The sequence below is a fragment of the Macaca nemestrina genome, chromosome 1 (genome assembly GCF_043159975.1).
Source record: "Macaca nemestrina isolate mMacNem1 chromosome 1, mMacNem.hap1, whole genome shotgun sequence".
Classification (NCBI taxonomy): Eukaryota; Metazoa; Chordata; class Mammalia; order Primates; family Cercopithecidae; genus Macaca; species Macaca nemestrina.
In genome coordinates, this window is record NC_092125.1 from 84,453,051 (window position 1) to 84,467,174 (window position 14,124).

The 14,124-nt window shown below is 44.1% G+C and overlaps 2 protein-coding genes across 5 annotated transcripts in view; one reads left to right on the forward strand and one right to left on the reverse strand.

Moving 5' to 3' along the window:
- The first annotated feature begins 2,007 nt into the window (after nt 1-2,007).
- On the forward strand, nt 2,008-5,747 carry LOC105478590 (Mix paired-like homeobox). Of its 2 annotated transcripts, none has more exons than XM_011736062.2 (2): nt 2,008-2,418; nt 3,867-5,746. In XM_011736062.2, exons 1-2 carry the CDS (start codon nt 2,026-2,028, stop codon nt 4,170-4,172), a joined length of 699 nt encoding a protein of 232 aa, XP_011734364.2. In that variant the 5' UTR covers nt 2,008-2,025; the 3' UTR covers nt 4,173-5,746. The 2 variants fall into 2 exon arrangements, with proteins under 2 accessions (XP_011734364.2, XP_011734355.2); XM_011736053.2 differs by having other exon boundaries at nt 2,026-2,418; nt 3,843-5,747.
- A 4,188-nt stretch (nt 5,748-9,935) lies between these two features.
- LOC105478599 (lin-9 DREAM MuvB core complex component) overlaps nt 9,936-14,124 on the reverse strand; it is an 88,517-nt gene continuing 84,328 nt past the window's right edge. For 2 of the 3 annotated variants that reach the window (XM_011736076.2, XM_011736084.2), the window contains 3 exons: nt 12,147-12,326; nt 11,899-11,996; nt 9,936-11,406 (listed from right to left, as the gene is read on the reverse strand). In XM_011736076.2, coding sequence (XP_011734378.2) covers nt 11,301-11,406; nt 11,899-11,996; nt 12,147-12,326 — 384 coding nt within the window. In that variant the 3' untranslated portion in view covers nt 9,936-11,300. The remainder of the gene's footprint in view (nt 11,407-11,898; nt 11,997-12,146; nt 12,327-14,124) is intronic. The other variant, XM_071081476.1, reaches the window with a different exon arrangement.

Here is a 14,124-nt window from a genome sequence, read left to right on the forward strand (position 1 = left end):
AGCTCCTGGGCAGAGTTTCTGGGCTGCTCAAGCCATCTCTGGCTCTTAAGCTTCAGCTGGCGGCCAGCAGCCAGCAAACCTCCAGTGTCCTCCTGGGGCTGGCCTCCTGGTCCCTGTAGCTACATGCAGTAATGCATCCATCACTGCAGCCTGCAAATAGGAACCTGAGGGGCCCAATGTGCCTGAAAGATGACAACCCCCGAGACTGGAGTGGGGCCAGGCTTCATCGTCCTCCCGAGGGAGACAGAGGAGCTCCATGTAACCATGGGAGTCATGCCTCGAGGTCAGTTTGGCACACAGGCTCTATAGTTATTTGGGCCTCTGTGTAGATTGTGGCATATCTCCTGATTTGTGAAGTTGGAATAGGAATAACACACACAAAGCCTGGCCTGGCACAGTGACACTTCACACATTTTTTTTGAAATAGTGAATGAATGAGCATAGAGAAATATTCCTGAACTCGTGTTCCCAGCATGAAAACCTCAATGAACTGGCAAAGGAATAAAAGAGAAAGAAAAGAAGGGGAAAGAAAGGAGAATGGGTGGAAGGAAGATGGAAGAGCAGACGGTAAGCATATCAGCTGCCCAGAAGGGCCTCAGGGGCTGCACAGGACACAGTCCCTGCCAACCCCACCCCTTACCCCAGCCAGGAGAGAATCGAGCCCAAAATTCTTCTCTGCAGCAGCTCCAAGAATACTTTCTGCTTTGCCACGTGGAATGTCCACGCAGGATAGAAAGATCCAAGATCTTCTGAGACTGTCTATTGACCTTCCAGAATGCAGACAGGACGGGGATTGTGCCCTGAAAGATCCTCCCAAGAAAGATCTCCCTTTGAGTCCGCTACAGTGAGTGAATCCCGGTGAAATCGGCGCTGAGGTGCTGGGAGCAAGAAGACCTGGGCCTCTATGCTCCTCTCTTGAGTTCTTGCACTGTGGTGGGGCAGTTCCCATAGTGGATCATGGGTTTCTCTTTCAGTAAGGGGAACTCGGTGACATCCAATTCGACAGACATTCACTAAGGGCCTAGCACCGCGCCTCACGCAGAATAGGTGTACAGAGTAGACACTTGATAAACTCAGAAAGGGAGACGTGGGTTCCTGCTTGCTAAGACTTTATAATCTAGCAGGGGAAACAGAGAAACCATAACCATAGCACAAAGTAGAGAAAATGGGAGCTTTCAGAGCCCCAAGGGGCAGAGGAAAGAATGACGATTCAGAGCGCGTGGAAACTTCATGAGGTGGCTTTCATCTCCTCCCATCCAATGGATGGGTCTTGTGCATTGTTGAGTAGCTCCAGAAAGGCCAAACTGCTCATCTCCTCTGCTAATGGGGCACGTTGCCAGCCCCGTCCTACCTAGGGTATCTTTATCGGTGGGCCCATGTTCATTCCGGCCAAACCCCCCTACTCCCCCCACCCATTTAATCAGGAGGAATGTACTGCCCCCTGGATCCCTTTATCTTCACCCCCCTCCCCGCTTGGATTCAGGATGTGTTAGGGAGGCTTGCAGAAGACAGGGGCCGGGCTGTTTGACCAACCTGGTACAGGGTCTAGCACATAGCAGGGGTGGTAAATAAATAGCTTTGATGAGAACAGACGGGACCAGGGCAAGGCACAAGGCCCGGGCCATGTAAAGCACAGGCCAAGCAAGGCCCTTCCGCTGTTCATAGCTGGGATCTGACCCGGAGAAGAGAGTTCTGTCGCCTGCGGTCCGCGCACCCGGGCCCCTCCGGGCTGCCCTCCCGGGCAAACCGTCCTTCGGGAATGTGGATTGCGCCGGCGGGGCGGGTGGGCGGGGAAGGACACTGAGGGGGCCGGGACCCAAGTTCACGCCTCCCTCCTGCATCCCGCGGCCGGCGGAAGCGATTATCCCCGGCGTCTGGCGGGGCCGGGGCGGGCTCGCACCCCGAGGAGACACGGGCCTCCCCGCGCCCACCTTTGATCGCGCCGCGCCGCCTTCCCCGCCCCCGGCTCGGGAGGGTATAAGTGGAGCCCGCGCCCCTCCGGGCGGCGCGCTGGGCTCCTGAGCGATGGCCGCAGCCGAGTCCACTGAGCTCCAGTTCGCCGAGGGCGCCGCGTTCCCAGCGTACCGGGCTCCCCACCCCGGCGGGGCGCTCCTACCGCCCCCGAGTCCCGCCGCAGCCCTGCTCCCCGCACCACCCGCGGGCCCCGGCCCAGCGCCCTTCGCTAGCTTCCTCGGCCGGGATCCCGGGCCGGCCCCGCCGCCCCCCGCCAGCCTGGGCTCGCCTGCGCCCCCCAAAGGCGCGGCCGCCCAGTCCGCGTCGCAGCGCCGCAAGCGCACGTCTTTCAGCGCAGAGCAGCTGCAGCTGCTGGAGCTCGTCTTCCGCCGGACCCGGTACCCCGACATCCACCTGCGCGAGCGCCTGGCCGCGCTCACCCTGCTCCCCGAGTCGAGGATCCAGGTGAGGGCCCGCCGCGTTCGCAGGTGCGCCCTGGAGCGGAGGCGCTGCGGCGTCGAGGTCTGGACTCTGGGCTCCTGAGGCCACACCCCGGGACGTTGCAGGCAAGGTGCTTCCCCTGAGGCTCTGTGTCCTAGACTGAAATAGGGCGTGATATCGGCACCTGCTGCACAGGGTGATTGTGGGGCTTATGTGAAATAATTCAGGCCTGCACTGAACGATTTCTAACTCTCATTATTAAATATAACAAGGGCTCCTAGGAGATTAGCCGGTCCCTTGAAATGGCCAAAAAATAATTCCCAGCAGGAAGATAAGAAGTTTTATACTTTTTCCTTATCCAGGAAGAAGACACAGATGAGGGGCAGTTGGGGTTTTCCTCTGGCTTTGAGTGTGAGAATGGTAGCTGAGAGCGGGGAGGGCTGGCTTGCCAAGTTACCCCCTATGCTACTTTCTTGGCAAGTGTTACGTTTTGGGATTAGATTTGAAAGGATGTAGCGAATTGAGGTAAAGCGAGAAGCACCTGGAACTTGTCAGTTTGAAAAATCCAGTCCAAGGTGTGTTTATTTTTATTTATTATTTATTTGAGACGGAGTTTCGCTCTTGTTGCCCAGGTCGCCCAGGTTGGAGTGCAATGGCGCAATCTTGGCTCACTGCAACCTCAGCCTCCCGGGCTCAAGCGATTCTCTTGCCTCAGCCTTCCGAGTAGCTGAGATTACAGGCGCCAGCCATCACGCCCAGCTAATTTTTGTATTTTTAGTAGAGACGGGGTTTCACCATGTTGGTCAGGCTGGTTTCGAATTCCTGACCTCAGGTGATCCACCCGCTTTAGCCTCTCAAAGTGCTGGGATTACAGGCGTGAGCCACCGCGCCCGGGCAGTGTTTATTATCTAAAGTAATCTAGATCAAAATCTTAGAGTTGGTAGGGAGAAGCCTGCCTTTTTGTCTGTCTGTAGCCCCTTGGTCGGTGTCCAAGCGCGGTTTTAAGTAGCAGCCCTCATTTAAACACCGGGACAGTGGACTTGTTTTCTTTGCACCGCTGGCGGTCATACAGCTGTCAGTCTCAACAGCTGGCATGAGCAAAATACCTCCTTGATTAGTCTGACAAGGGAGTATAGACCTTCAAAAACCGATTTTCTTCATAATTTAATGCAGTTTTCTTCTAAGAATTCTAAGGGCTTCCATTTTTGTGACTCCATTTTTCATGAAAATTTCTCTAACTAAAGAACAGATAGAACTAGGCATTATTCCAATATTTGCATCTGGGAATGGGGAGGCAAGGAAAGCCAGGTGCTCTGAACTTCTAACCGTCAACCCAAGTGCTTTATGAAGACAAGACTCTGGAGAGGAAGCCAGGGGATGTTAAACTGGAACTTACTAGTATGAACTGTGAACATAATGTTAGCATAAAAAACTCCAACCAAAAGCAGCTTTTATTTTCTCCCCTCTTCCAGGTATGGTTCCAGAACAGACGTGCCAAGTCCCGGCGTCAGAGTGGGAAATCCTTCCAACCTTTGGCTAGGCCGGAGATTATCCTCAACCACTCTGCTCCTGGAACTGAAGCGAAATGTCTGAAGCCCCAGCTGCCTCTTGAGGTGGATGTGAACTGCCTGCCCGATCCAAACGGGGTTGGAGGGGGCATCTCTGACTCTAGCTCCCAAGGTCAGAATTTTGAAACCTGTTCCCCTCTCTCTGAAGACATTGGTTCAAAACTGGACTCATGGGAGGAACACATCTTTTCTGCCTTTGGTAACTTTTGAGGATTCTGGGAGAATTCGGGATAAGCTCTGAGGAGTCATGACTGATAGCCTGGGAGAGACACATCAGCATACTGTCCTTTCTGACTTCCATGCTAAGGACATGTGCTTGTTAACCTTGATGATGGTTTTGACAGCACCTCTCACATTTGAAAATACCCCGCGACTCTGTCAATGAAGTAATTTTAAGCCCACACTCCCACCCCAGAGTTCCGGCATTCATTTTTACCTGTGTTCTCTCCAAGCCTGCACATTCCACTTGGTCTGCATCCCTGTGCCTTCTTGCCAGGCCTGTTCTTCGTTTTTGGACTGGTTGTTCAGAACTCATTATTTTCTTCACAAGAATGCCTCAGCTTGACTCAGTTTCCCCTTGTGCTTGATAGCTGCCATTTTCTCCTGGTCCCTCCAAGGCTTATAATCTTAAACTCACTCTACACCCCGTCTCTTCAACCCTCATCCTAGGTTTATTACTTTTTAAAATTGGGCCTGTTATCTTCGCGTTCAACCATAGCTCCAATGACTCTGCATGCAGATTATTTTGACAGCCCCCCCCCCCACTGCCTCTAGCTTCTCAACTACTTAAAAAAAATTACCCTCTGTGGGCCAGGCATGGTGTCTCTCTCCTGTAATCTCAGCACTTTGGGAGGCTGAGTGGGTGGATCACCTGAAGTCAGGAGTTCAAGACCAGCCTGGCCAATATGGCGAAACCCCATCTCTACTAAAAATACAAAAATTAGCTGGGCACGGTGGCGGGAGCCTGTAGTCCCAGCACTCAGGAGGCTGAGGCAGGAGAATCACTTGAGCCTGGGAGGTGGAGGTTGCAGTGATCTAAGATCGTGCACGCCACTGCACTCCAGCCTGGGAGACAGAGGGAGACTCTCAAAAAAAAAAAAAAAAAATTACTTTATGGTTCTGTGGTAACCTCCAGTTCCTACCACATTATAAAAAGCTTTCAGTTATCCTCCCAGATAACCGATACCCTTAGCCTGCAGGACAGCTACGCAAATCTGAAGGTCAACTTTCCACAGCATACATTTTGGTCTTAAGGTCACTCCTTTCAGTTTTGAACCAAATTCATACCTTTCACTTTCAAAACACTCGAGGACTCCCCGCCCGCTTTCTGAAGTCTGAAATTTTCTCTAATCCTGATTTGGCACCTGTTACTTCGATCACTCCAATGTTACCCTTAGCACTTGTTACTGTATTTCCTATGCAACTTTTGTGGATTATTAAATGTCTTTCACAAATGTTTCAATGTAATTTCCATTTAAATGAATTCTTTTAGATAACTCTTAGTACAGTGCTTCACTCCACAATTGCTCAGTACATACTATGTGGCCATGAAAGACATTTCTAAAAGTTTCTGCAAATGTAGTTTTTAGCCAGTAATTGATATTATATCACTAGGCCACTGAGCTGAGAAATTTAATTTGGTTAAAAACATATTTTTGCAGGCTGGGCGCGGTGGCTCACGCCTGTAATCCCAGCACTTTGGGAGGCCGAGGCAGGTGGATCACGAGGTCAGGAGATCGAGACCATCCTGGCTAGCATGGTGAAACCCTGTCTCTATAAAAATACAAAAAACTAGCCGGGTGTGGTGGCGGGTGCCTGTAGTCCCAGCTACTTGGGAGGCTGAGGCAGGAGAATGGCGTGAACCCGGGAGGCGGAGCTTGCAGTGAGCCGAGATCACGCCACTGCACTCCAGCCTGGGCAACAGAGCGAGACTCCATCTCAAAAAAACAAAAACAAAAACATATTTTTGCTTGAATATTTAATAATATTTTATGAGTATTTGGTTTTGGGAGATTTCTCTTTGCAATTTATAATTCTAAATGTATATAAATAACCATTTCTAAGTCAGTCTAAGATCAATTAAAATATTTTGATATTTTGAGAGTTTTCGAACTCCTTTAGAGTCAAAGGAAATGGTCTGTGTTATGAGGTAACCCATAGAGGTGAGGTTTCTTTGTAAACTGTGCTTTGAAGTAGGCTCATGGGATGCCATAGCTAGCGAGGGCCAGGACATCATGTCTTGATGGTTACTAGAAGAGCCTGAGATTATATATGCCAGATGCCCTAATTTTCAGAGATGTTATTCAAGTGGTTTGTACTTTTCTTTTTTCTTTTTCTGAGATGGAGTTTTGCTCTGTCACCCAGGCTGTAGTGTAGTGGCATAATCTCGGCTCACTGCAACCTCCGCCTCCTGGGTTCAAGCAATTCTCCCTGCCTCAGCCTCCCGAGTGGCTGGGATTACAGGCACCCGTCACCACGCCCAGCTACATTTTGTATTTTTAGTAGAGACAGAGTTTCACCATGTTGGACAGGCTGGTCTTGAACTCCTGACCTCAGGTTATCCGCCTGCCTCGGCCTCCCAAAGTGCTGGAATTAGGTGTGAGCCACCGTGCCTGGCCTGTACTTTTCAGGGTAGCAAATCTACCATTTAAAACAACCAAGAGCTGGGAGACAGAGCAAGACTGTGTCAAAAAACACCACCACATACAAAAATTAGCTAGGCGTGGTGGCACATGCCTGTAATCCCAGCTACTCGGGAGGCTGAGACAGGAGAACTGCTTGAACCTGAGAGGTGGAGGTTGCAGTGAGCCAAGATCGCGCCACTGCACTCCAGCCTGGGCAACAAAGCAATAATCCATCTCAAAAAACAAAAACAATAACAAAAATAACAAAAACCAACCAAGAGTTTCCAAGCACTTATAAGTTTAGGAAAAAAGCAAGCACGCAACCAACCAGGAAGTTGAGCACAGTAGCTCATGCCTGTAATTCCGGCACTTTGGGAGGCTGAAGTGGGAGGCTGTCTGACCCCAGGAGTTTGAGACCAGTCTGGACAACATAGCAAGACCCTGTCTCAAAAAAATAAAAAGCCAGGCACAGTGACTCACACTGTAATCCCAGGACTTTGGGAGGCCGAGGTGGGCAGATCACTTGAGGTCAGGAGTTCAAGACTAGCCTGGCCAACATGGTGAAACCTTGTCTCTACTAAAAATACAAAAATGAGCTGGGCGTGGTGGCAGGAGCCCGTAGTCCCAGCTACTCGGGAGACTGAGGCAGGAGAACTGCTTGAACCCAGGAGGCAGAGGCTGCAGTGAGCCGAGATTGGGTCACTGCACTCCAGCCTGGGTGACAGAGTGAGAATCTGTCTCAAAAAAAAAAGTCAGGCATGGTGGCATGTGCCTGTGGTCCCAGCTACTCGAGAGGCTGATGTGGGAGGACCGCTTGAGTTCAGGAGTTCAAGGCTGTAGTGACCTATGAGCGTGCCACTGCACTTGGCCTGAGTGACAGAGACCTTGTCCCTGCCATCCCCCCAACAAAAAGCAGCCAAGAGAACATAGTTGAGGCCTTAGCAGCAAAGTGTACTTCTCAATTCTTTGAAAACTGTTTGAAACCAAAAATGAGCTGATAAACATTAGCTATTAACATTATGCTCAGGGCCCATCCTGGAGGTGCTCAGGAGGTCTCACAATCACATTTAAACTTGTGACACGGCCAAATGACATACTACAAATACATTCACAAAACTGAAAGACATATAACACTTTAAATTATGGTCCACTAAGAATCGCACTTACGAAAAAATCTTGTAATTATTGTATTATTGCTTTTATATTGTTTTATGTTGTTTCCCCAGTGAACAACTGTAAAAATCTACAAATATGTAAATCCTGTTGTCACATTTTAAATTGTGGGATCCTCTACGAAGTAGCCTGCAGCTCTCTCAAACTTTCTAAGAGTCCCTAACTGTTAAATGTGTTACAGACATTATCTATTTTATTCTCACACCTACCATGTAAGACAGGGACTAATCTTCCTACTTTAAAGATCAAGAAACTGAATCTAAGTAGTGGTTCACAACTGTACAGCTTATAAATGGCATGGCCAGGACTCAAACTCAGCCCACCCATTAGTCTACCACCATACTCCTATATTGCACTGGTCTTGTTAGTCAGGACTAATGATACTGATGATAAAGTAATGTGATAGGTTTAAAAGCAATCCCCAAGTCAGAATTTCTACATGCCAGTCATTACTGTCTCATCTTCCAAAGAAATCATCACGGAAGACCTCACTCTTATTCTGATGATATTAATGATGCTTAGACCTTTTTTAAACTCTCATTTGCCCACTCATTACACAAATATTTATTTGTTGCCCATGAACAGGCACTTTACCAGGACCTGGAAATAAATGGTGAACAAAAACAGAAACAGTCCCTCCCCTCATGGAGCAGAGGCCAGTAGGGAGACAAAAGACCTCCAGGAAATATTAATATTAAATTGCAAATGTGACAAGTGCTGGAAGGAGAGAGATATGATCTGGAGACATTATAATAGGAGATGTGTTGTGGTCAAGGAAATCTTCCTTGAACAAGTGATGCTGAAGGTGAGATCTAGAAAATGATCAAGAGTTACCAAGGAAAGGAGAGGGAACGTAGGTACTGCATGTGCCAAGACCCTGTGAAGTAGTGAGCAGATAAAGAAGTTGGGGAGGGAGGCAGATCATGCATGACTTTATAGGTCTTGTAAAAGAGTTTTGAATTTGTCCTGAAAGCCAAATGAAGATTTTAAAAACATTTATAGACAGAGGGGTAACATGATTAATTCCGCATTTTAAGATGATCCCTCTGGCTGCATTTGAACAGGGCTGAGTAGATGCTGGGAGATGTTAGAAGACAACTGCAGTGTTCCAGGTCACTGACGATGGCAGCTGCGCTGCAAGTAGTGGTGGTAATGAAGATGGAGAGAGGTGCATGGATTCAAAAATGCTAATGGGCAAATCTTTTTGTAGATTCTCAGTGGTTACGAGTGAATGTGACTTTTGGAACTAGCTTAAAGTAACTCAGAACCAAATCTATATATAAAAAAAGCCATGTATGTGCTTGCATATTTGCTCAATCTGGCTTTGATAGCTTTCTTTAGAGCTCCAGAAGTGTGTTAGGCAGTGGCATATCATTCAAATCAATGTATGGCTGACCCAACATGACTACTTTGAAATACAGATTTCTTCCTCCCTAAGCAGAAATAAAATTCAACTGTATTCTTCAGCACAGTCCCTGCTGTCAACACATGAAGGCACTGAAAGACAAACAGTGCTCAATTAAATATGTGTAAAATGAGGTACTATTTAAGTGTGACAAGTAAGCCTTAAGAAATATAAGAGAGGCCGGGTGTGGTGGTTCATGCCTATAATCCCAGCACTTTGGGAGGCTGAGGCGGGTGGAGCACTTGAAGTCGGGAGTCCGAGACCAGCCTGACCAATACGGTGAAACTCTGTTTCTACTAAAAATACAAAAATTAGCTAGGCGTGGCGGCGCGTGCCTGTAATCCCAGCTACTCAGAAGGCTGAGGCGGGAGAATCCCTTGAACCCGGGAGCTGGTGGTTGCGGTGAGCCGAGATTGCACCACTGCACTCTAGCCTGGGTGACAGAGAAAAAAAAAAAAAGAATGTAAAAGAAAAAATGCACAAAATACTTACCCAATTCTAGGCAGAATATATTGCAATCAACCTTTCACTAGGTCTATACCAGGCCAAATAACTTACCTGCTCAATACCATACCACTGGATGGTATGGCAATAAATAAAATCCATATCACTGGATGGTATGGTAATAAATAAAATCCATACCATTGGATGGTATGATACTTCAGAGAGGCTCGGTAATTTGTACTGTTTCCCCTAAAAACATAACTTAATGGAAATTATAATTCTTCAAAACTTTTTAAACAGAAGGTATGCATATCGACTCGAATTAAATGAAAATATAGAAAATAATTTTCATAGATCAATTTATTTAGAATTACAAATATTAAGAATAGAAGATTTATGCATTTCTTAATTAACATAACAGTTTAGCTAAATATAAACTCTGCACTAAAGTTTTGCAGTGGCACAATACCAACAAAGAATACAGAAGCCTTTTTAAACTATACAAAAATTCCAAATGGAAAATAATCTTGTTTATTATACATTAACATATAAAAAGTCTCATTTTATGAGACATCTAAAGGAATTAAAACCACCTCTACAGCTATATCTTAAACTCCAAATTTGAAAAAAATGTATTATATTTTGACTTTATAATATTCTATATTAAAATGAAGAAAATTCCAAATACATACTTTTTACAAGATTAACATTTTAGGCAAGGTTTTCCTAAAAAAGAAAAACAACCCAAACAAACCTTTCTTCTGCATTTCACAGCACTGGTTATTATATTTGTTTTCTTTATAAAATCTTTTTACTTTATAAATTGTGTACTGTTGGATTTTAACCAGTAATCTGGTTTAAAAGTTGTGCAAATAAACAACAAAAAAATATGAAAATAGTGTGTTATCAGTCTTTTTTTTTTTTTTTAAATAAATCTCATAACAATGCACTTTTGACCTGAACTGACGGGAAGACATGCCAAATCCATTTGCAGAAATTTAGCATTTTGCACCTTTCTTCCTGTTCCTTCATTTTCTTTCAACAAACAGCAAAGGTTTCTTTTATATAAGTTATGATAAATTAAAATATTTATTATTATAAAATGATCTATAGAACCATGTCACATTGCAAGTATATATAACATATACTTGTATAGTCCACATTTCCCATCTATATTTCAGTGGCTTCCTTAAAACTAGGACTTCCCACACCTCATGTTATCTTTTGAAGACTGAGATGGTGATCAACTAAATCAAGTGGAGTTGTAATTTTCTGGATGGAATTTCCACACTGCCACCGACATGAACAAAAAGACCAGGTTTCTTCATACTCTCCATTGCAGCAGTTGTCTGCATGTGTTGCGGTGAATTCATGCACATTAAAAAAAATGGTCAATGTATTCTTCCATGAAATTATATTATGTTCAGATATTTCAGTTTAAAAATATTTGTGAATATAAACATATGTAACATAAGCAATGCTACTGCATCAGAATAATAAAAGAAAAATAAATATAATGCTGGTCAGCAATGCTGGTTTAAGAAGCAGTACAGTCTATTAAAATGCCTTATTTGGAGAATTAAATTTCCCTTGTTTTCCAGCAGTTAGGTTATTTGGTGTTGGAAGCCTATATAAAGGAAAAGAACTTCTCAAAAACAATGTCCCGTGCAGTTGGAATAATGAAATCTTTACTCAGTCTCTGTTGGTGTTATTTGCTGCAAAGGCATGTAAGTTTCCCATCTGGCTCAGGCCACTCTGAATATGTGCAACATGGATTTCTACATTATTCTGAAAGCAACTAGAGAAAGAAGAAACATGGTTAACTACTTTATTTCAAAAAATTAAGAAATAATTTTTAAAAAAAGGAAGAGCTGAATTTTAGTTAGGAAACAGCTATGATAAATCTTAGGGAAGGAATAAATCTCCTATAATACATTAGCCATAATTCTACTTCAGTAGTAGTTGAACAAATATGCTCTAAAGAAGCAAAGGAGCCATGTGGGGCTGGAAGGAGAAGATGAGCCTCTCACTGACTGGGGAAGCTCTACTTCTAAGCTGAACCTCCATGCTAACCCCAAACCTAAATACATCTCTTGATTTCTTTATATACAAAATCCATGTGAAATTTCTATTCTGTCAATAGGCTGGATATAAGTGAAAAGCTCTTAAAAATATATTTAATGGATAATAATATATGAGTACTTCACAAATATGCATAATTCTTAAAACTTGGACAGAAAATCACTATGAACTTCACATTAAAATGATTAGAGTGTACCTAACAAATTACCTGATATTAGAAGCATCTATTGTACTCTTGATATCATTTAATGAGTCTGTAAGTGATTTGAATTCAAAGGAATTCAGGTCTCCTCCTTCTGCTAGACACTAAAGGGAAAAAAGTTTCAAAATTTAATTGAATTATAGTTCAAATACAGTCATAAAATACCTGATAGAATCAATTAATTAATTTCTTAGCAACAAGTCAGCATGGGTTGCTTTGTGTCAAATTAAGAAAATATTTTCTCTAAGACTTACCTTAATTTGTAACAAAATAGCTGTAAGCCTGGAAATTAAGTCTGTCAGATTTTCATTTTCCACACAGGGCTGTCCTGTTGAGGAATTTGCATGCCGAACAATTTCCTGTGCTTCTTCCTCACACCTGCGTCTCATATCTGTTGGCTGATCTGCAGGCTGGAGCCCCTGGTCTGGAGCAAGCTGAATACAGATGATTGAAGCATGAGATGCATGTTCAAGAAGCCATGATTATTTCTGTGTTTCTGCCCTCTTTTCAGATTTTAATTTTTATAAAACTAGCATTTAAACTAAAATGGTACTTTTACCTTACAAGTTTTTTTCTTTAACAGTTTCGGATTTATTTTCTATTTTTTGTAACTTTTAATTTTGATATAATTTCAAACTTCTAAAAAAAGTTAAAAGAATAAAACAAAGAACTCTTGATAACATTTACTCAGATTCACTGTTTATGTTTTACGACATTTGATCTGCCATTTGATCTCTGTGAATGTATAATTCTTCCCATTAGTAATTTAAGAATAAGTTGCAAACATTGTGCCTCATTACCTCTAATCAATCCAGTTTGTATTTCCTTGGTATTTTTGAAGAGTACGAGCCAATTATTTTGTGTAATATCCCCCAATGTGGGTTTGTCTGTTTCCTTATGATTAGACTGAAGTTACGCATTTTTGGGCAGAAATACTACAAACATGGTGCTGGGTTCTCTGGTATCTTTATTAGAAGGCACGTGATGTTGACCTGTCCCATTACTGGTGATGTTCTCTTTGATCAATTGGTAAGTGTCTGCCAGATTTCCCTACAGTAAAGGATTTCCTTTTTGTAAGTACTAAGTAGTTGTGAAGAGAAACTTTGAGGCTATGTAAACATCCTATTTGTCATCAAACCTCTACCTACCAATTTTAGCATCTGTTGATGATTTTTGTCTATATCAATTATTACTATGATGGTTGCAAAATGGTGTTTTTCTCACTCTTAACACTGCTTCTGTATTTATTAGCTGGCATTTTACTACAAAGTAGTTTCCCTTAAAAAATGAATTAGTATGAACCCATACTGATATGACTTTTATTCTATGGGTTATAATCTCTTACTATATTTATTTATTCTGAAGCTCAAATTGTCCCAGATTTGGCCAGTGGGAACCCTGTCAAGCTGGCTCTTTTTGACACGTCCCCATAATTTGGGGGCACATTTTACTTCCTTGGCATAATAAGGTGGGCCAGGCTCATCTTCTTTCTCTGCCCCAGGTCTGGAATCAGTCTCTTTTTCAAGGAGTCCTGCTTTTTAAAATTGGAGAACAGAGTTGAGAGACCAAGATCTGGGTCTAGGTGTGTTCTTTGCTATTAGGGTGTATTGCTTTTGGCCCTCTCAGCAGACATATACACTCACTTATACTTGTATCATAAAGATAAAATAAACCATGAATTCATACTGATTCCCCCTATTCCCATATAATGCCACAGGGTTCACTCTAGTCTTCTCCCTCTTCATAACTGCCTTCTTCAACAGTGAGAAACCTGGCTTCCATTATCCTCAATTTTTTTTTTTTTTGAGACAGTCTCACTCTGTTGCCCAGACTGGAGTGCAGTGGTGCGATCTCAGCTCACTACAACCTCTGCCTCCCAAGTTCAATATACTTACTTGCTTCTTTGCTGTCCTAGAGTACACAGTAAGAGTTTCAGAACTGCTGCCGGGCGTGGTGGCTCATGCCTGTAATCCCAGTACTTTGGGAGGCCAAGGTGGGTGGATCACCTAAGGTTAGGAGTTCAAGACCAGCCTGGCCAATATGGTGAAACCCCGTCTCTACTAAAAATATAAAAATTAGCTGGGCATGGTGGTACGTGCCTATAATCACAGCTACTGGGGAGGCTGAGGCAGGAGAATCGCTTGAACCCGGAAGGCGGAGGTTGCAGTGAACCGAGATTGCGCCACTGCACTCCAGCCTGGTGGACAAGAGCGAAAATCCATCTCAAAAAAA